Here is a 23,972-nt window from a genome sequence, read left to right as displayed (position 1 = left end):
TCAGTGCCAGTCTAAATAAAAATTAGAATACCCGCTAGAAATGTATTAATTAATTACCATTGGTATAAAAAGTTTCAAAAAACGTGAGATGACTTAAATATGTGGAATAATGGACTCACCATGACCCGTATAATTATTACTAAATGTCAATATATTACTGGGCATGGTAAGTCTTTTTCGCACCAACCGTTTTAATAACTTCGTTTTATTTCGATAAATTTTTAAAAAAAGCAAAATTTAAAAACCTTTGTTTTGAGTTAACGATTCACTTTCAATACTTTACAACTTCTGTAAACGTTTATAAAAAAAAATGGGCACGGACATTATTTTTTTTTACCTTATCAAGTTTCTATTAATCTTTTTTCAGGCCATCTAGAGCCTGAAAAAAGAAAATTAAAGTTTCCATGTAAAGTCATTTTTCTATAAGAAAGAATGATGTCTCCTTAATGCGTACACTTAATCTATTACTATTTCGTTTGTTATAGCTTATAATATCTTTATATACGTTATGCATATAATATCTATGGACCTTTAAAAACGTTTTACTTTGTATTCTAAAAAAATTGGAATAGATTAAAAAAAAAAAATTAAGTGTAAAAACGAAAGGATTTCAACCCGCACAAAGCACTTCAACCAATTTGGCATGCTATACTATTATCTTTTAACTGTTTTATGAACAAAAGACTTATTAAACTGTATAAAACGTCATATAAAAGCTTTATTAAAATGCATGTAAATTAAAATTAGGCAATTTTTTAATAATTTTCACTATATGAAGTTTACGTTAGATATTAACATAGGGTTTCGTTGACACAGATAAAATCATGACAGATTTGATTTCAAAAACATGCCTAATAGCTTTGTAAAATTAAAGATATTTTTATTCACACTTTTATTAACAAATTTACAAAACATAACAATTTTTAATAGTTTTTAATTGTATGTTTATATTAAACAGACAGGTAACCTGATAAACCTAAAAAAATTATTCGAAGTAAAAAAGGAAAAAATACACCACATGTAATAACTGAAAATGAATTTATTTATACATAATAATAAAAAAAAGTATATAAAGAAAGATATATATTTAAAAAAAACAAACTAAATTTGCATTATCAATTACCAATTCGTAGATTAAGCAACTACAAAAATACTAATTATAGATGCAGTGTATTTTTTTCCCCACCACTCTCTCTTCTCTTATTTTATTTACTACGGGATCAACACCATCTTTTAAAAAATTAAAAAAAAGGGAGGGGGGGGGAATTTTTTTTCCTAAATTCAAGTCCACACCTTAAGTGCTTTATGAAATACTTTTTGATCAAAAACTAAGCTGAAAAAACATTGTTAGATATGTCTAAAATTAAAAAAAAAATTATGACTTGATAAAAGAAGTAAAAACATTAAAAACTAATACTAAAATCCAATATACCTGTTGCTAATGCATTTTCTAGAGCGTTGTTAAAAATAGTCAAAATCTGTAAGAAAAGACATTTCTTGCGAAGACAATTAGCTATTACACAAAATAACATAAACATTGTAGCTATTGGTAAAACAAATTTTTTAAATCGATCAGAAAATAAAATTATTCTTACCTTGATTGCAACAAACAAATTTCTTTTTAAACAATTAGCTAATGATCAACATAGTAAATTTAAAAAAATTAAAGCTAACTAAGTTAAAACCAGATTTTAACAGTAGTTAAAATATTGTTGTTGGGCACCAAAGTAGAACTGAAGAAATAAAATATCAACTAAAAAATGCTATGCAATTTAACTTAAACCAATTGAGTTCTCATTTGTCCTTACTTCTTTCGTTTGATTACAATTTATTTTAGCTCGCATAGGCTCATCTCTTTCATTTCAACAACAATTTACCTCAGCTTGCCAAACCTGGTTTCTTTTATTTTGAGGAAGTCTAACAATTTGACTTAAAGTATCAGACATAATTAAGCATCAAAGCAGTGAGTAAAAATGATGCTTAAATAATAAAAATTGAACTTTAAATTTTAGATTGAACTTTGAGTTTTCTTTCTTAAACTTATCTAAAACACAGTGAAAGCTAATAAAACAAAGCACTATATGATAATCTAACTATATTCTACCTTTACTATTCGTCATATTTAAATTAGATAAAATGTAATCCTCCATCAAAAAATCCCTTTTTATTACTTTAAAATGCATTTAATGCAAGATTTGCAATAAATAAGTAAATACAAAACTAATAATAGAAAAAATCTATAAACAATCATTTATTTCCTTGCGTATTTAATGCAGGTGAAGGAACTTGGAAATATTTAAACTTCTTGAAGTATTTTATTTTTTTATATATTTAACATTTTAAAGAAAAAAAAAGCAATACTACAATGCAGAAAAATTGAATATAAAGTATTGTTTTGAAAAAAACATTCTCTGTACTAAAATCCTGCAATTTAATGAAAGTTATTAAAACATGTTTAAACACTTTTTATACTTACCTTTAAAAAAAGAAAATAACAAACTTAAGTTAAACATATTTAATGAAGGAAATACAAACTCTTAAATTTTTAAAAATGGGGATGAGCTATTAGTGAAAAGGAAGCCTGTATCTTAACAAAATTTATTTATCATCAAAAGCATAAACTGTTAACAAAAAAAAACAGCGAATATATATTTTAAACATTTTTTTTTTAATTATCAAAATGCAAACTGTTAACGAAAAAGAATCAGAGTATATATCTTTTCAACAAAATTCACTTAAAATTATAAATATTAAAAAAATTATAGATATTAAAAAACTGTATATGTTTTCAACATTTCTTTTAAACACATTGTTTTAACAATATTTTTTCAACACATTTTATAATCACACCAACTTACAAACAGATTAAATTTACGTGTCTCATCATGACAGCACACCACTTTACTGGCGCGGACAGCATTTTTGCTCTCAACAAAGCCACGTCACATTTTAGCAAAGTACGGCACTTAGCTGGAAAGTTCAACACTCTTGCTGTAAAATAAGCCAGGTCACAACAATGTGAAACCATGCAAACAATACAATAATCACTAACAAACTAAAAACAAATAACATTATAACACATCGCAAACATCCAAACACTTTATATATAAAGATATTTACACACTTAGAAAATATAAACCCATTCAACCTTAACACAAATATTCACATAATAAATAACACATAAATATAGTTAAATATATTAATTAAGAAAAATATATAAGTTATCAACATTTATAAAATACAACCATATTTTTGTAATATTTGTTTAATGACATACTTCGTAGTAAATGTTGAACAACTTTTAAATAACATATGATCAAATGACTCGGTCTTTTATATTATAAAAACCAAACAGGTTGTCTGCAGTTTTCAAATTTTCTTTAAAATAAGGTATTAAACGTTCTTGCTCTTTAACATGCAATAAAGAGTTGACTGTGTGAGATGCAAGTGTTTTGAAGATAAACACTAACTTTATCACGAGTTTGACCTTTTGACATTTGAAAAGAGCACCGATTCTTCTGGAGTCTTCATAAACTTCTAACTTTTAAAAATAAAAATTACAGATTAATATATTTCAAACACAATTAACAGATGACTTGAATTGTGTTATTATCGAAATGCATGAATTAAATAAATTTCCTTACTTTAAACGTTACTATACTCATTTAAAAATAACATAAGGTTTATCCTTTACTACAAAAGTCATCAAGTTAAAAAGTTTTTGATCTTATTACTAATTAAGCAGATGAAGCAAAGTTTTCGATCTAATCACTGATTAGGCAGATACTAACAGACTATAAAGATTTAAGAATGCATTATTGCATGATCAAAATATAAAAAGAAATTTTAAAAGGCCAAGCATGCTAAATCTTGTTTATTAAACTCCGTCAAAACGCGCGCAAATTTTTTCTTTTTCTGTTTTAATATAACACATGAATTTTACAACTTTGTACTTAATAAAAAAACAATTAGTTAAACAAATAGGGGCTCAAATAAATAAAGATGATACTAGGTCATCGCAATCTTTTAATAGAGCCCCTTTAACAAAATTTCAATGAAACATCATAATATATAATACGTAATAAAACTTCGTAAAGTAAATACGTAATAAAGTTTCGATTAAATATCGTAATAAATATTGTAATAAAAGCGTAATTCGCTAACAAGATTGTTCAGCAACAAACAAAGGTATAGTAGTAACGTTAACCAAAAACATTTCTCAAGTTTTATAAATTTCTTTTTTGCCAAAAAGTTGAATGAACTTAACAAATTTACAGTACCTTTAAATCCTTTATAAAAGATATTCCATACTTTGGAAACTCCATATGAAATACTATACTCTGAAAATTTATTTATTATACGAGGCATTATATATGTGTTAACATATTTGCTCTAAGATTATAGTTTTTATTTTTAATTAATTCAAACTTGTAAATAAAGCTTATGTGAGAAATATTGTTTTTGTAACAATATATGAAAAATAAATGCTGATAGACATTTATTTCAAACACATTCATCATTTTCATGTCTTTCATTAGGGTTTAGCGTATTCACGCCTATCCTCTTAGTAAATGATTCTGCAAGAATGTTTTTGTAAACTATACAATTTTTTAAGCTTTGATGTTTGAGTATTTGCCCATAGATTAACTCAAGGTATTGTGTAAAGACGTATAAGCGAACTCGATACAAAAACCTAAAATTTTGTGATTTTTGACTGTATATATATTTAATGAGGAAGCCAGAATAACTTTTCATCAAAATTGATTGCGAAAAATCTTACATTAGATTGGTTTTTATGCATGTGCGTGTGTGTTTTTAAAAACTGTTTGCTGTTGTATTACATTCCAAGATTGAACTGCCAGTACAAAAAAATGAAAAGTAGCTTAAAGAATTACATTCTCGGAGTATATGTTTTGTTTACTTTTTAACCAGCATTTAGGTTTTCATATTCAGTTTATGAATATATATATATATATATATATATATATATATATATATATATATATATATATATATATATATATATATATATATATATATATATATATATATATATATTAGGGGGCAAAAAAAAAATAAAATTGATGTGCTTTGGCGGTTGAGCGAAAATTTGGTCTTTAAACATAGATAACTCCTTTGCAAAATTTCAAAAATCTAGTCGAATATCTTCTGTTCTGGCCTAGGACTTTTTCCAAATTTTAGTAAATTTAAATTTAAAAGTAGATTTTTGAAATTTTGTAAAAATTCTATATTTTTATATACGCTTTGAAATATTTTTTAAGCTTTAAGGCACTTTGCTGTAGTGTGCAAAAGTTGCATTTATGACCAAAGGGACCAAAATTGACAAATACACTATTTTTGTCATAATCTTAATAAAATTTATTAAACTTAAACTTGAAATTTTACACACCTGCTCACTGTTTTAAGAATTCAAAATTAAGTATATAAAATTAATAATATGAAAGTGGTCCTAGTGTAAGATCTTTTGATTTTGTGACGAACTTGAGGCATAACCTTTCTTATTTTTTGAGTGCAAATAAACTCATTTCGTTTGTCATGTCCACACACTTTCTATGAAGCCTCCGTAACCTTTTTTACTGCTTCCAAAGCTTGTGTGTGGCATAGGAACTTTGTAGTCCATTCAATCGGTATTGGTTCTTTCAGCACTTTAAATCGTGTGTAGCTGCATTATTTATAACTGGTTGCAATTAGTACTTTGTTGGACAATTAGTCGATTAGATTAATTTAGTCGTTCGCTTCAAGGTTAATTTTCGATACGTAAAAAATATTTTAGCCCCAACGTTTCCAACAATTTTATTGGCTCTTTGAATATTGAGGGCTCTTATATGTTTTCTCTTATCAGTTGGCATTGCAAGCAGAATGTTTTCTAGAGATTCTTAGTCAGCATTCCAAAAAAATACTGTGTCAATGAATAGAGGGTAAGCGAATCTAAGTATCTGGATGATTGAATAAATTTGTAAAGATTCCGCACTTCGTCCTTAATTGAGTTCTGGATTTGATACAAAACCAAGATTGTGCATACACCCTAAGAACGGATTCCACTATGGTACGTAAGTAATCTGATAGTTCTATGACAGAAACTTAAAATCATATTATTCTGTTGGCTGTAATCATCTAGCTAGATATGTTTAGGGGGTCTGGTTTGCCTTTAACAAGACTTGTAGGACATTTGTCTGATCTAATGGCAAAAGCAATATCCTTCAGATACCTCTGGTCCTTAATCAAATTTTGTGTATCAACAGATGGCAAGATTTTTCAATGCAACCAGTAGAGGAGGTAGGTCCAGAGGTAGGTCAATCAGGTAATAATATAATCCAAATACACTTTGTTCCATCGTCTTCATAAAAAACAAGATATTCCATTAAAACTTCCTGATCTTTTTATTGATAACGCATTATTAAAAAGAGAGCAATCAATAAAATTTTTAGGTGTGGTTCTGGATGAAAATTTAACCTGGAGGGACCACATAGGTCTAATTGAAAATAAAATATCAAAAAATATAGGTGTTTTGTATAAAGCCAAGCAGTTTTTAAATCTATCTTGTTTAAAAAACTTATATTTTTCTTTAATTCATTGCTACTTAAATTATGCAAACGTTGCTTGGTGCAGCACAAACGCAACAAAAGTAAAAAAACTGTTTAGTAAACAAAAACAGGCTATAAGGATAATTACAAACGTAGACCGTTTCTCTCACACTCAAACATTATTTAATAAACTTAATATTCTAAATGTATATAAACTAAACCTTTACCATATTCTTATCTTCATGTTTAAACTTGATAAAAAAATATCACCAATGTTATTTAATTCACTTTTTGAAAAAATAAACCACATATACCCTACCAGATTTTCAAAAAACAATTACATTCAATCCAAAACACATTATTCAGCAACCAAATTCTCAATTGCTAACCGAGGTCCTAAGCTGTGGAATACAATATTAAATAATGAGCTGAAATCTAATTATTCTTTAAACCAGTTTAAAACAAAACTTAAGCAATTACTGATGATACATGAAAATGAATTAAAGTTCTTCTAAAAAGCTTTTTAAACTAGCAAACAAAAACAAAAATTAACCTACTAATTACTCTTTAATATTATATTTAATATTCTAAACAATAGTCTGCTATTGTAAATGTATTTCTTATCTTATAAGTTTAGAATTTACAAACGATTTTTTTAAGTTTTATTATTTGAAATACTAATTACTAAAAATATTGTAAAATTTTATAATTTCAATTTTTATTAAAAAAAGTTATTGTAAATTCTTTTTGTAATATTAATACTTATATATCATCTTATTTTACTAATCAGTTCTTAAATATAAATACTCTTTGAATTACTAAATATTTTAAACGTTATATATTTTATTTTTTGCATTTTGTTAAAACATTTTATTTGATGAATATGCATTTTTTTGGGGGGGCTTAATGATAAGATGAATTTTGTCTTCTTCAAGCCCCAGTCATGTTAATATTTGTTTTTATAAATTACGAGTGTAAATTATTTTCAATCGGCAAATACAATACTAAAAAAAAAAAAAAAAAAAGGTAATTAAACAAGTGGCGAAGAGGCAGTTCGTTAAAATGCAGTAGACAATTTGCGAATTGCATCAATCTACCAATCCTTACTTTAATATAACGCAGTACCCCATTAGGAATTAGAGTATTTTTAACGGGTCCATCACACCCTAGAACATGAGTATTGTTTAATCCTTCAGGCGTTTTTGCTGTAATATAGTTGTAAATAGTAAATAACTTCAGCAATGGCGAGACTTGTTCTTGAAGATGTAACATAGATAATGATGTAACGTTGCCGACGTAGCTAGATCCTGGTTTTTTTCACTAACGAATAGTGCTCCTCTACAATATCTTTTTATCTGTATTTATCTACCTCTTTTACTGTTGAAAATGTCTTTTCACGTTGGCCGTCAAAGTAAGGACCTACTAAATGATCATTATTAATGTTCGAACTTTTACTTTAAGCCGTGGTTTTAAACACTTTGTAGCAGTTTTGTTCTCATCAATCACGAAAGATATATTCTATTTAGTGACTTGCCCTGCGAAGTGTAAAATGGAAGGCATGTCAGCTGTGGCTTGAAGCAACTCCCAAAATTTTTGACTTAATAAAGCGATGTTAATTAGTTTCATACGCATTTGCGACGAGGATGAAGACAACAATATTGTCGTAGAGAATATAGTCGCAGTCACTAGGGTCAGGTGTCTCTTCCTCCTCCATTGTCTCGTAATCTTTTAAAAAACATGATGTTCATAAAGCCTTATTACCATCAAGTTGCGATAAGCAACTAGTTGCAAAAAAAGAAAAAAATGTAGAAGATTATAAATGTGAAAGAATTCTTTTGTCTTTTCTTCAGCATGTCCTTGGAGCTTTTTAGTTTCTTGAAAATCAAGCAACCCGGTGCACATTAGGAAATTTATTCTCTGATCAGCAAGAAACGCCTGCTCTTTAAAGAGGAACTTAGATTCTTTTGGGCAATTGCAGTCTGTAAACGAAGAGCACTTATAAATTACATCAAAAAGGTAGCGTGCTATTTCAAAAATAAAGCATGGTTCTTCTTTAAATTTCTCTATTCGTGTTTTAGTTGCTATATTATTCTCTATTTTTTTATAAACAGGCTTAAAATCAGTTTAAATTTTGTGATATGCTTAAACAATATCAATAACACGTTTATTTAAAACTGTCGGAATGGATTCATCAGAATACAGCAGTTGCAGCTTTTTACAAAATAAATGTGATTTAGAAAAAAGTGTAGGTAGCTTATTAATAATTGTTTAAGATCCAAAACTCCATCTTTTTTAAATTAAAAATTTGATGAAATCTTCTTTTTTGAAAGTATATACTTGCCTACCTGTCGAGAAAATTTCAAGACAAAATAGCAACTTTGAGTTGTGCACGGATCATAAAAAAAAGTTATTTTTTTAAACTTATTTTTATAATGTTAACACACTCCATAAACTCGCGTATAAGTCCAAAATTTACTGTATTAATGTTTACTCTTAAGGAGACTCATCCGTTGTATATGGAAATGGGATATGGAAGAAAAAAATAATCATGTTAGTATTATCACGTAAAAATCGGAGTCGACTCTCACCTTAAGCGTTTTAACGTATTGCATATACTTGCGAATAATTCAAAAAGTTACTGAATTAAGAAGAGATTTAAAATATTATAACAAGAAAAACTGAAAAAAGTATAGAAATAGCTGCACTTATTCCAATTGAAATATGTACCTGGTTTTAAAATTAGGTTAAAATGGGTAACTTTAGAAAAGTTAGAAGTATAATAAAAAAAAGTACCCTTGACAATTTTGGGGGAACATCAGGAACTTTGCCAGAACAAAACATATTGTTCGTGGGACATCAAACTTTGCACTGAAATTAACCATACATATGTGGAAAGTTTGCGCACTATCACAAATGGCATCACAAAAAATATTGAACGTCACGATGTTTAATAGGAGCAATGTATTTTTTACCCGATGATTGCAAAACGCATGAAACTTTTAGTAGTAAAAGTTATGTAGTTATTTTTGTTTAATCTTGTCAAAAAATCATGTATATATCAATTTATATTGTTATTAAATTTAAAGCCTTGGTATTATTGGAGCCAAAATATAATTGTAAGTCAACATTTAGTATATTGACTTTGTAATGCTACGTGCATTAACGTTCAAAAAATTTGAGAGGAAAAATTTAAGAAAGAACTGTAACGAGGTTAAGATACTTCTATTTAAGTAAACATTTTTTTTTTAAATTTAACAAATAAAGAGTGGGCGGCGTATATTAGATATACCATGACCCGTTATACAGGTCCGGACTGTCTAGAATAATATATCACTTGATTATTAAGATATCAAATCATTAATTGTTCATGTTAAAACAGTTAAGTTTGCCGTTTTTAAATAGCAACTAAGTGTTTTAACTTAAACTATTTAAGTCACTAATTATAAGAAACGCGTTCAAAAATGCCTAGAAACTACTTAAAAACAACATCAAACGTTAAACATTATATTAAAATATTATTATTTAGATATGTAATACATATATTAAACAAAATATTTGAATACTACTTTAGTTTTTTGGAATTTAAATATATGTATATATATAACAAATATATTAGAAATTATTAAATACATGTACCTTCTGGAGAGGTAGATCAAAAATAATATATACTCTCTTTGTTGTGCTTGCCACTTTCTTAGTTCTGATTCTTTTTTTCTAGAAATCTCTTATTCTTTTCTTTATGGAAAACTGTTGTCATATTCGGGTTGGTATTTTTATTGATGGTCATTCTCTTCTAGAAAAGGTCTAAAAACGCATAGTAAACGTTTTTAGACTCCCTCTATCGGCTGAGCTTGAGCCTCTCTCCAATTGTCGTAAAATTGCATCTCTTTGTGTCTTAGCTATGTAAAATTTTTAAAGCAAAGTATTTATTCATAACTTTTTCGTATTTGTGTTTCTGTAAATTAAAGTTTATGGAAACTGCTTGAGAATAACAGTTTCGGTTGATAAGTTCTGTTTTACTGATGGCATTAAGAATTGGTCCAATTTATTCTTAAGTTATGACTGTCAACTAGATTCTCTGCTGCCGGTCTTGCATATGTTGGGCCAATGCTAATTGCCACCATTAAATTTACTTGATTTGGCAACAGTAAACCATGTGTTTGGCCTACACAGGACGTAATATAAAACTATTTCCAACAGTTTAACAAATATAGAGCCAGTGCCTAATTAGTGCTATCAGTAAATCAAAAAATGCATAATATAATATGCATTGGAACAATACCATAAGTTTAAAAATGTTACGGAGAATCTGCTATGATGATATAAAATTTTTAAACTAAAAATTTAATTTTTATTGTTACACTCTGGCCTAAACTTGTTTCGTTTCTTAACCAAATTTAGTGGTGATGTAATATTGACAAATGTGATCCATTCAATCCACCAAATATAAATAGCTGCACTTTTTAAAGAACACTTTTTAAAAAACACTTTTTAAAGAACACTTTTAAAGAACACTTGGGCTTAGTTTTTATATGTAGACCATATGTCTTTGAAAGTTTCCTCAGTGAGCCTAATGCAATAATATTCCTCTTCTTGGTGATTTTTGCAAAATATTTGTAATCAATAAATTTTATTAAACTATAAACAGCCGGTTTACCTTTTTACAGCGCATTGAATATGACTGAAGTGGTTTGTCAGCAATTTTACAATTGATTGTTGTTATTCAGGAAAATTAATTTCTAATTAAAAACTTTAATATTATTAAAGCGGACACTTCATTTCAGTTTTTGTATAATTTTTGTTATATTTTTAACATCTAATGATGATTATTGCGTGAAAAATTTTTGAATAATATTTAAATAAGTCCATTTCACTTTCTCATAGCTGAAACACAATAAAAATATGTAAAACTTTAATAAAAAATTTAAATATATATATATATATATATATATATATATATATATATATATATATATATATATATATATATATATATATATATACATATAAAATCATTTTAAAAGTGTGGTAATATAATATATATTTTAAGTATGTTATATTAATATAAGAATATAATAAAATTGTTATTAAAGTTCAAAAGTTTACTTGATAATATAATTAACGTAAAACATAAATTTAAATTATTTAAGTTTAACAATAATGAAAGCAAAGTTTATCAATAATTATTTAAACAATGTTTTTCTAATTATAAATTGTCTCAATTTTTTTTTTTTTTAAGATGTCAATGAGTGTCTTAGAAAATCATGTTTTTGGAGTAATGGAGTATGTGTAAATTCTATTGGAAGTTATTTCTGCACATGTGAAAGGGGATGGGTGATCGGTCAAGATAATAATAGCTGTGTTGGTAAGTTATTTGATAACACTTTGTTAAAAAGTCTTTAATTTAATATTGTTCGATATTAACTGCGAGATATACTGTCTAGTTATACTTTCTGTTTACTTTCATTGTTATATTTTATTATATTGTAATTTTTCAGGGTTTTTTTAAAGTTATGTTTGGATTTTTTTCTCAAACCTCCAAAACAATACAAAACAGAAACTTTTTAAACAAAGTAAGGTAATGTACGATGGTTTATGAGACTCAAGGTCAGTTTGAATCTCAAACAAAGTTTTCAATATTAAATAGTTTTTGCATTTAAAAAAATTTCAATGACTTTCTTTAAGATTGCAAAAAATTATTTAAACAAAGTTATGAATCACCAAAACAGGAACTTTTTTAAACAAAGTTAAACAAAGTGTTGCAATTTCAGAGACGCAAGGTCAGTTTGAACCTTAAACATAGTTTTATATAACAATTTTTTTTGTCTATAGGTCTAAGTATGTTTATAAATGTTTATAGTTTTATCAATACTTTAAACATTTATAAACATACTTAGACCTATAGTAAGTAAAGTCTTTTTAGTACGAGGATTAATGGAGATATCAAACTTAAAGAAATTACCAAACACAAAAAACTTTTCATTTAGTAAAGATAGAAAAACTTTCCGAATTTTTCGGAGAGCTTTGAAACAACCTTAAAGGAGCATACAACTCTAAGAAATCAATTAAAATAATTCTTAAAAATAATAAAAAGTACTTACAATTTAGTAACATGTTTTATTGTAAATTTTAAGAAAATGTTTGAAATATTTTTTGGAGTATAAATAAAACAAACAGAAGTTAATCAAATTTTGCATAATCCTCAGTTATCAATACAAATATTTTGTAAAACAGTGGTAAAATAAAAGTAGAAACCAACGACAAAAATCAAAATCTGAAGGTAAAATCTTGTTAACAGACTACAGACCTAATACTATAGAATATAGAACTAGCTACTTATTTAAGCTATTAAATATAAAGTTTATGATCTCCATAAAATATTAAGCACTCTCTTTCTTATATTTATTTTCTCTTTTTTTAAAATATAATTAGTTCTTTATATCATGTAGCAATTTGGAGCAAAAACAAAGTATGCCACAAAAGCGCTAATCATTTTTGTTCTTTTTTTAATTTTTTGTATATATTATCTAAATATGGAACACTGTCAAACTAAAAAGTTTCTTTTAATGTTTATTCATTTCTAACTTGTTTAAGTGGAAAAAATGTTTACCTGGAATGATTATGTTATATACATGTGTAATAAATGGTTAAAAAGTATACAAAAGTTGTCAGTTTTTTGATAAATCTATATCAGGTATATCAAATCATATCAGTATCAATATCTCAACTATACTTCTCTTTAATAAACTCTACAAGTTTTCAATTTTTTAAATGTAAAAATACTCTGGAAAGTTTTTTACATTAAAAACTAATAATTGAAAGTTGCTTGGTTTTATAATTTTTCTTACTGATGCCTAATGCTTTAGAAAAAACTTTTGAAGCTAAATTTTAGACTCAATAACGCAAATTTTGCTCAAATATTTAAACCAAAGATAACCCAACTCAGTTAAAATATTTATTTTAAACTAGCATTAAGCAACCCGTAATGCGGGTTAGTAATAAATAACAATTTGACTTGATATATTATCTGAAAAATATAAAACACAAACTATTTGGGCTGCCATTGTCCCGGTTTTTTCGCTAAAGAAAGCTATAAAAGTTTTAATTAGTTTAGCATTGTGCTCTCCTCCGTAAAATTTGGGACAGCAGTTTTAAGCTTATATTGGTCTTGGCATTTTAGTAAAGACCGCGTAACTTTAAATATTAGGTTGTTTTTAATAACAGCAAGCACAAGAGAAGAAAAGCCAATTACAACTTACCAATACCAAAAGAAAAAAAAAAAGATCATCTCAAACTACAAATGCATTATTTTACAGATTTATTATTGTATTTTAAAATAAGTAAGTTTATTAATAAAAGGGAAACAATATTTTTTATATTTATTATTGTGTTGATAAATTAGCGACTCGTAGCACATTTCTTAAACGTGGTCAAAATCAATAATGGTAACAAAAAAATACATTGAGCTTACTAATAGCAGAGTGTTCCAATAGTGATGTCCTTTATTAATATACTTTCGTTAAACAGAGGAGATACTGTGTTAAAAAAAAGTAACAATAACTTATTATATAATTAAATTATTTATTGTTTTTAATGGTATCGAAAAAATATAATTCCCCAATATAGCTATAGCACAATTAAACATTAAAAGAAAAGGCTTTTTAATGTTATCTCTAAACAAAATTATTTTTACCTTAATTGTTTAGAATCCCAATTTCTTCTTAACTGTGAATAATGATTAACATAGTAAATTTCATATCATATGAATTTACTAAATTAAAACCATGTTTCAACAGTAAGTAAACTAATAAAGCAATGACAACTAAAAAATAACAAAAACGAATACAATTATGTTTGAACTTCAAAAAATATATAAAATCATTTTATATTAGGATAATCATAATCAATTATTAAAAAATATAATAAAATTTGATTCGTAAAAAAATGGGTATAACTTTTAGTGAATGATTAAAAGCAGTTAGTGAAACTACTTGTAATCATTCTTAACAATAGACACCAACGGGAAGGTAAGCCAAGCTGTTATTTTTTTGATCTAATTTAAAGTGACCATATTACCAAGTGGTGTGGGTAATATGAGCACTTCTGCTACTTTTTTAAAACCTCTGTGTTTTTAATAAAAATTTTTGGGTGTACAAGTATATAAGTGAATCATGAATAGATATCCCTATTTAATTATATAATTGATTATTCGCAAAAACTTTGGATTCAGCATAATTATATAAGAAAATATTCTAATTTCCACTTAAGATGCTCATCATAATCTACTACACTTACTATAGGAGAGCAAAAGTTATTTAAAAAAAATAAAATTTATATATGTATGTATGTATATATATATATATATATATATATATATATATATATATATATATATATATATATATATATATATATATATATATATATACATATATATATATATATATATATATATATATATATATATATATATATATATATATATATATATATATTTATATATGTATATATGTATATATGTATATATATATGTTTGTATGTATGTATGTATGTATGTATGTATGTATGTATGTATGTATGTATGTATGTATGTATGCATATATATATATATATATATATATATATATATATATATATATATATATATATATATATATATATATATATATATATATATATATATGTATATATACACAGACACATACACCCTGTTCTTTAGGAACATTGACACACTAACATAATTTATATATACAATATATTCCGTTGCTTCAGATCTAAAATAGAAAAACATTTTTAATTTAATTTAAAAAACAAAGTGAAAAAGAAAATATAGATAATAAAATCAAATTTACTTATTACTTCAATGCTATCTAAATAAATTAGGACGCTACTATAATGTTTTGAAAGTGTTTTACCTTTTTGAAAAACTACAAAAAGAAAATTATTCAGTTACCGGATGATGAGGTCGATGAAGCTAAATGAAAATGATATTTATTGCTTGTTTTTTTATTAAATAAAAAACAGAAAAGTAACAAACCCCAAAATGACAAAAATTAACAAGGTACATTATATAAGCATAGAACAAATGTAGTGATGGTGGATTTAATCCAAAATTAGAAAGAACCTTTAGAAAAAAGCTTACTGCTTTTGAATCTACAAAAATTTCCAACTTACGTTTTTTTATCTACATTTATCTATAATAAAATATGAATTAATGAGTTACCATTATTTAAAGTTTATCCAGAAGCAAATAAAATAAATTATCAAATAAAAAGTTTATTTATATAATCTTGACGATAATGTTGAAATAAACAATATTTATTGCTTGAAAAGTTAAGTAACAAATGTAATTCAAGTATATTAAAATAAATTACTAAGTTACTTGTTGTGGCTGGTGCAACTGAAGTTATAACTAAATAAAAAAATATTAAATAAAAAAACTATTTTATCTATCTTATCTATTTTATCCTGATGATTATGTTTAAATAAACAATATTTATTGATTCTTTTTAAAATAAAATAAAAGACATTACTATTTGCACCAACTGATGATGCTACGAAACCTAAATGACAAAACTTATTAATATATATAAAACATATTCAATGATTCAAAAGAATATTCAAAAGAAGATTTTAAATCTACAAAATCGAAGTCCTTACTGATTTCTATCTGCCTGTCTAAAAATAATTAATACCCTAACCCTAGCAGTAAGCAACCCGTAATACGGGTTAGTAATAAATAACAATTTGACTTGATATATTATCTGAAAAATATAAAGTACAAATTCATCTATTTGGGCTGCCATTGTCCCGGTTTTTTTGCTGAGGAACGCTGTAAAAGTTTTAATTAGTTGTGCTCTCCTCCGTAAAAATTTGAACAACAGCAGCCATAAGCTTTTATTGGTCTTGGCATTTAGTAAAGACAGCGTAACTTTAAATATTAGGTGGTTTTTAATAACAGCAAGCACCATAGAAGGAAAGCCAAGTATAACTTACCAATACCAAAAGAAGAAAAAAAGATCATCTCAAACAACAAAAGCATTATTTTACAGATTTATTATTGTATTTTAGAATAAGTAAGTTATAATAAAGGGGAGCATTATTTTTTATATTTATTATTGTCAAGTAATACCACAACTTAGTAGGATCTCTTGACTGGCAAAGATAATTAAATAAAAGTTACAAAAATAGTCTAAAGTGGTAAACATATCTACAAAGTAGTTTACATATCTACAAAAAGAAAAATCAACAAAAACCTGCAATCCTAATTACAAAGATATTATTTGGTAATAAAAATATTATTTGGTAATTGCTTAACCACTGGTTTACCATTGAGGTCAAAAATAAATAAACAAAAATTAAAACAATTTATTACAATTATTATTCAAAATAAAAACCTCTAACAATTTAATTTAGGATTTATTAATATCCAAGTTTTTTTGGCAATGTCAGATAGTATATTTTTATCTAAAGTAATAAAAAAAATGGAACCAATTAAGAACAAATTTAAAAATCTAAATATATTCGGATACCTTAAAAAGAAGCATAGCACAACATTCTTTTGACAACTTCCAACATAATTTTTTTTACTTTCTACTACTTTTTTCTATTTTCTATTTTTTATACCTTATTTATTTTTATCTAAAGAAAATATACAAATAGATACAGAGAAATATAAAACATACTGAAATATACGCAAATTTATGTAAATACACCTACATGTCCACAAATAACAGTCTTAATATATTTAAAGAAAAGGAAACAGACTATAAAAGTTAGAAAAAATACGAATAACCAAGAACAAACTAACATTTATTTAAATTTTTATTGTAAAATTAAACAATGAACAACACCAACTCCACTTGTAACTAAAATTGTATCAGTTCTAACCGCCTTGTAGACCTTGCTTGAAAGACCACGTGGAGTAAAGAAATGCTTTTAGAAAAGCCTAGAAAGTTCTTTATTAAAAACCAAAGTGAAACGACACTACTATTAAATTAGCGTATTCATATTAAGATTGAATATGGAAAAACAAACATATAATAACACAATTATATCCTAAACCACAATTCATTCATGCAAGAGAAATTATTATACATTTATTGAAAATCCAGAAACATTTTTTTCAAAGAGCAATGGTTTTAACAATACTATAGATAAATTTTATTTATAACAAAATATTGTCATGGCTTTTATTCCGATTATTAAAAGCATGTGAAAGCATGAAACTAGTCATAAATATCTTTTAACGCTAGACCCCATCTAAGAGTTATAGTAACTTTTATTTTCAATATTAACATCTATAACACAAAGCCTTAAATTTAAAAGTACAATTTAAAAAAAGATTACAATAAATTAATTACTTAATAAAATTTTAAAAAGATTTTATCTAACCTATCATTTCAAGCTACTAAACATTATCTACCTAATGTCTACTTAAACATTTTTAACTCGTACCATAAAAGGCCATGACTTTATGGGTTGCCTACTGCTAGACTACACTTAGACCTAAAGCAGTAACTTCGCTTGACTGGTAAGGTTGACGAATCTTGCTCTAGATCTATATATCAAATATATTGTGTTTTGTAGTTATACTAACTATAAAACACAATATCTTTTTTAATTATAACAAAGAATGCCGAGTACAATTCACAACATTGGTAGGAAAAAGATGAAACCATTTAAGAACAAAATCAAAAAATTATAATAAACAAAAATACAGATACCTTAAAACGAAGCATAACACAACATTCTTTTGAGAAATTCCAGAAGAATTTTTTTTAATTTTTCTATTCCTCATTATTTTCCCTAAGAATATAAAATAAACATATAGATAGAGAGAAGTATAAAATAGGTTGAAATAAACGCAAACTTATTTATATAAACTTACATGACCACAAACAACAGTCTTATTTTATTTAACTTTTCATTTTAAATACATAGATAAAATTTTATTCTTATTATTCTTTTTACAAAAAATAATCTTAATCTATAAATAATCTAATAATCTTAATCTATAAATAATCTAATAATCTTAATCTATAAATAATTTAACTTCTTCTAAAAAATGAAAACAGGCTATAAAAATTAGAAAAATAAAATCAAACAACAACAAACAAACGATTATCTAAATTTTTATTTTAAACAATGAACAACATCAACTCTTCTTAAATATAAAAGTATAACAGCTCTAATTCGCTCGCTGACTTGACTCGAAAGACCGCATGGAACATATATAACCGCGCATAATAAAAAGTCTAGAAACTACTTAAAAACTAAGAAATAGTGTATTTTACAAAATACAGAACCGTAAGTAACAATACGAACAATAAACGAAACTATGCTTAACTATGCGCACTAATAATATTCATTAGCGCATTAATATTTAGATAAAAAAATTGGTTCAGATTGTGTCCCAAACCTTTTTTCTGTTATATGCACTAAAAGCACTCACAGTAGACTGCGGTGAAAATTGAGTATTTTTGTGTTTTTAATTTATAATAGTGTCAGGTCTGGTCTATAATAATAGTGATTACCCTGGTGCTGGGAACATATACTTCAGAGCAATCTGTTTTATTTTCTGCTCCTATGTAATATTTCCTTTCTTAGCAAAGGCTAGAAGAAGTGTTCCTGTTATCAAAACTATCTAATAAATATCATGTCATAGTGGTATCTATTTTTGTCTGTTGTAAAGTTGCGAATGTCTTAATTACTGTTTTTGGTCAACCATAATTCACTGTATATGTAGGTTTATGTTCTACCTGAACCTCAATCACTACGTTCCTAAATGTATGTTTGACCTCTGGCCTCGTTTTCATTCACCTGTTATTAATTGTAAATGTGTTTTGTCTGAACCTAAGTAAGTTACTGTACGTATATTTCTGTTCTTTGTGAACCTTTAGCCTTTATCATATAGCCATTATTATATGTATATATGTGTTCTGTCTGAACCTAAGTAAGTTACAACATATGTGTTTATGTGCTGTCTGTACCTAATTAAGTAACTGTATATATGCTTGTGTTCTGCATGAACCTTTGGCATAGTGTTCATTTAATTGCAAATTACTACATGTATGTTTTTGTTTACTCGCACAGTGTTGATTCACCCATAAGTTACTACATGCATGTTTATATTATGTGTCAACCTCTGGCGCAGAGTTAGCTCAGTTACAAACTAATGACTACAAATAAATAAAGTAGGCTCATCCTAATATCCCGTAAATTTTCAGATTAAGGTTTTTTATTACTTTTACTGGAGTATTTTAAAAAAAATAACTTTATTTAACTACACCAGATCAGATCAGGTTTAGGATCATCATGCTCACATTACTAATGGTAACATGCAACCTTGTTGTTCCTTTTCTGCTGCATTCTAGAAGTCACTTTTTTAGGCAAAGGCTAGGAGTAAAACACTCTAACTTAACATTCCTCTGCCTTACCTAAAGGTTAGAGATAAATAAAAATATTCATATTGGGCAAATGTTAACTGCATTTAGCTAATGTCTTGCAGAAGCCCACCTAGGCAAAGACTTATTTGTGGAAAAGAATAGTTATGTTTACCAGCCTTACACCCCTTCTTCATTTATTAGGCTGGCATAGATATAAACCTGCGTTAAATTATTTCTTTTCTGGAATGATAGATTCTAAATCTTCTTGACTCTTGTCATAGTTTATGCTATTGCCTCTTTGATAGTGGCTCTAAAACTTTTCTTTTTATCGCCTAATGGGGTGCAGCTCCAAAACTTTGTTTAATAGTCCTGAGACCGGCGGGTAGTAAGGTCTGCCAACAGCTATAAAATATTAGAATACCCACAGAGCCATGTTGTGTTTAGATATTGTCTCTGTTAGTGCTTTTGGTGTGCATTTTCAAGACCATTAATGTAGCCCTAAGATACGAGTTTAGATTAATTAGCAAGAAAGCGACAACTTGATATCTTATTTCTTGAATGTCATTTCCTACCTTTGATTAAGTTTAGTTCTCTTTAACATGAATTATGAACAAAAAATTAAAAAAAAACTCATCATCACCAAATGTTTCAATAATTTTTTTTTAAATATTCATGGTGCTTGAAATAACTTTCCAGCATTTGATTTTTGTTTCTTGCCTTTTTCGAAATCAGGTTTTCGACATATAGGTAAATCCTCTCAACATTTTTTTATGAGCTTCCACTTAAAATCTCTTCACTCAATTATCTTTCTTTTTTTTCTATATCGCTCTCTTTCTTTTTAAGACTTCAGTTTTTTAGACATAGTTTCTGATCAACCCTCTCTTTTTCCATCTGCCAATGTTGTTGTTAATGGTAAATTTAATGCTGGTTACAAATGGTCGGCTTAAAAACCACTGACCTTGTTGGCACTAGAGTTCATAAGTTCTGTTTTTTCAATCTCTTACTCAGATGACGACCTGAGTAAGAGATTAAAAAAAATTCTCTGTGATTCGTTTTCCTGACAAACCTGATCACTTATTTCGCTTCTTGGTTTGTGCCTTGTCTCTGACTCAGGCTTATGTTCTTTTTCTCTTTGTACTCATTTAGGTAGTTCTGACCATGTACTGATCTATATATCTTTTTTATTGTAGTTTTTTTTGGACTCACCCTATCAGCGCACTTACTACTACTCTCAAGCTAATAAGCATTTGTTTTTTCTACGGTACTCGGACTGATGTCTTTAATCTATCTGCTGATAAATGCGCCTCCAATGTAACCTCCTACCCAGCCGGCATTTGGTCCTAAAAAATGTGTTTTAACGTTCAAATAATGTTCTGAACGTCTTTTGAACGTTTAAAAGACATTTTTTTAGGACCAAATGTCGGCAGGGTAGATCCATATAGTTTTGAAAGCTTATATTCCTTCTTGTTGATTTTAAGTCAAGTTTTGTTTTACTTTAAGGTTTTCATCTTCTTTTGTTGCTGCTAAATCTGTTTGTAGCATTTTTTTAAATCATTATTTTAAAAGCAATTCTCTTAAAAATAAAACTCTTTTTATTTTAAGATGGCTCAATGTAAAAAGGTGCTGTTCGATGCAAAGCTACATATTTTCTAGGTTACTAAATCTTGTATTTTTTCTCAGAAGTTTGGCTCTACTCAGGAAAAAAGTTCAATGAAATTTTTAAAAACTTTTGAAACATATGGCTTATAGAAATTCTATAGAACTTCTACAGAATTTCTATAAAATGTTTATTAATATATATAGAAATTTTTATAAACAATTTTTTTCTATAGAAAAAATAATTGAAAAAAAAAGTTTCAATAGAAATTAACACAGATTCTATAAAAATTTTATTAAATCCTATAGAATTTCAATATGCCATGTATTTCAAAAGTTTATGGAAATTCTATAAAACTTTTTTTCCTGGGTAGAGATTATTAGAAAATTTTTAGTAAATCGTTCTATCTTTAATTCATAAGTCTGATCTTACTACCTTTTTAAAATGTAAGACAAAACTTGTTGCAAAAAACTTTTTATCTAGTTTTACTCTTTAATCAATTGGCCATGCTCTTCCTGCCATTCCATTTAAACAGGTTATCACTCTGACTTTTGATACCAAAGTCTTTTTTCATTTATCATTTCTTTTCATAGTCTTACAAAATTGTTTTCCAAAACTTTCTTCATTTCTCTCTAAATTAATCAATAAGTGCTTGACTAAACCTTGTTTTCCTGCCTCCTGGTTATAATTTTTGAAAAGTTGGAGTACACTCTGACCCCTCTAACTACTTCCAATCAGTCTTTTTTCTTTTATTAAAAAGGTTGTAACCAAAAGGTTCCATATTTTATTACATCGAGACATCAAGGCAAGGAGTTATAGCTCATGACATTTCAAAAACATTCGATAAAACTTGACATCCTGGCCTTCTTTTTAAGCTTGCATGATATATATATATATGTATATGGGAAAATGTTTGAGATTATCTTTTTCATTTTCAATAACTTCTGGGATACCTCAAGGTTCTATCCTTGGTCTTGTAACTATTGCGTAACCCTTGCGTAGCTGAGCAAAAGTTACGAAAAACTTACGCAAATTAATTTTTGCGTTACTATTTGGTATTCACAACTTTTTCACAGCATTTGCGTAAAGTTAAGGTTGCGCTTGAGTTACGCAAAACTTATGCAAAAACTTACGCATAAACTTACGCAAAAATTAAGGCAAATATAACTATTTGTATAAAGGAAGTAGTTGGTATAACTAATTCTTTTTTTATTAGGACATACAGAGCAAGCGTCCGAATAGTGAATGCATCTTTTTTTAAAGAGAGGGCCTCTTTACATTTATTAAATGAGATGGCTTACATTTACATTTATTAAATGAAAAAGGGCTTACATTTACTTAGAATCAAATATTTTTTTTGTTATTGCTTTATTTAAAATGCATAGCAAAAGCATATAGGGGCTATTCAAATAATAAGTTGCATTCTTAGATAGAGAAGAGGGGTGTTTTGAGTTTAAAAGCAGCAAAATAAGTGTCGCGTATTGTTTGAATAGCCCCATATAGTATATATGTGCAATCACTTACTAAAAGTAGTAGCATATTTTGCATATTCATTCTTTCATTCAAGTTTGAGTATATATTAGCAAAAAATCAAAATTATCAATAATCAAAAATTGAAATAAAAATTGGCCAAGTAAGAGTTGATCGTTTTTTTAAAAGAGATATTATCTATTAACAAAATGCCACACATCTACTATTTTAAATATAATTATTACAAGCACTCAATAAGAACTACTCTGAGCATGTTTACCTAAATGGACAATTATTCAGCTTCCTGTATGATGCCAATTGCTTTTGTTTAATCATTTCAATAATTTATACTACAGATAATTTAATCCTATAACTGTTGAATTTTTTATTATAACTACTGTAGCTAAAGAATCAATCATTTTTAGCCAAGGCTTTTTCCTTATTCTTTCTTAGCAGTGGTGAACCTAGACTTTATTTTTTAAATACACTTTTGATGCGGCGAGTTATAAAGCACTAGCACTAACCCTGCCGCAAACCATATTTAAAAATATCACTGGCTAAATAAACTAGCTAAATATACAGAAAATTAGCATTTAAGAGAACCTTTCTTCTTCTATTTTTAAGAATAAAGTTAAAGAAAAACAACACAAAGTCAATATTTTAAGTCACTTTTTGTCTCTTATACGGTCTTATAGCACCAAAAAAGGTCTGGGTTTACCCCTGCTTAAATCATACATCTTGTTTTGAAAAACTTCAGGAAGTTGAAAATAAAATACTTTAGTTTAGCATAAAATTTCACATTCATATAATAATGGAAGGGCTAAATTAAAGTATTTTGTTATAACTTCTTGTTTTAAAATTCTCACTTCTCCTATCCTAGGGTATGAGAAAACATCATAATAGTTGTTAAATTTTTTTTTTCAGTGGTCTTGTTTTATTACATAACTGACTTGAATCAATAATACTTTTATT

The 23,972-nt window shown here is 26.8% G+C and overlaps 1 protein-coding gene across 3 annotated transcripts in view; it reads left to right on the top strand.

Moving 5' to 3' along the window:
• The window catches only part of LOC136082389 (uncharacterized), a 381,697-nt gene that overhangs the window by 125,196 nt on the left and 232,529 nt on the right, over nt 1–23,972 (top strand). For all 3 annotated transcript variants that reach the window (XM_065801560.1, XM_065801559.1, XM_065801561.1), the window contains one exon: nt 11,785–11,910. In XM_065801560.1, the coding sequence (XP_065657632.1) occupies nt 11,785–11,910 (126 nt within the window). The remainder of the gene's footprint in view (nt 1–11,784; nt 11,911–23,972) is intronic.

Source organism: Hydra vulgaris, chromosome 07 (genome assembly GCF_038396675.1).
Source record: "Hydra vulgaris chromosome 07, alternate assembly HydraT2T_AEP".
NCBI classification, from domain to species: Eukaryota; Metazoa; Cnidaria; class Hydrozoa; order Anthoathecata; family Hydridae; genus Hydra; species Hydra vulgaris.
Note: the sequence above shows the minus strand (reverse complement) of the source record. Positions and strands in the feature narration are given on the sequence as shown.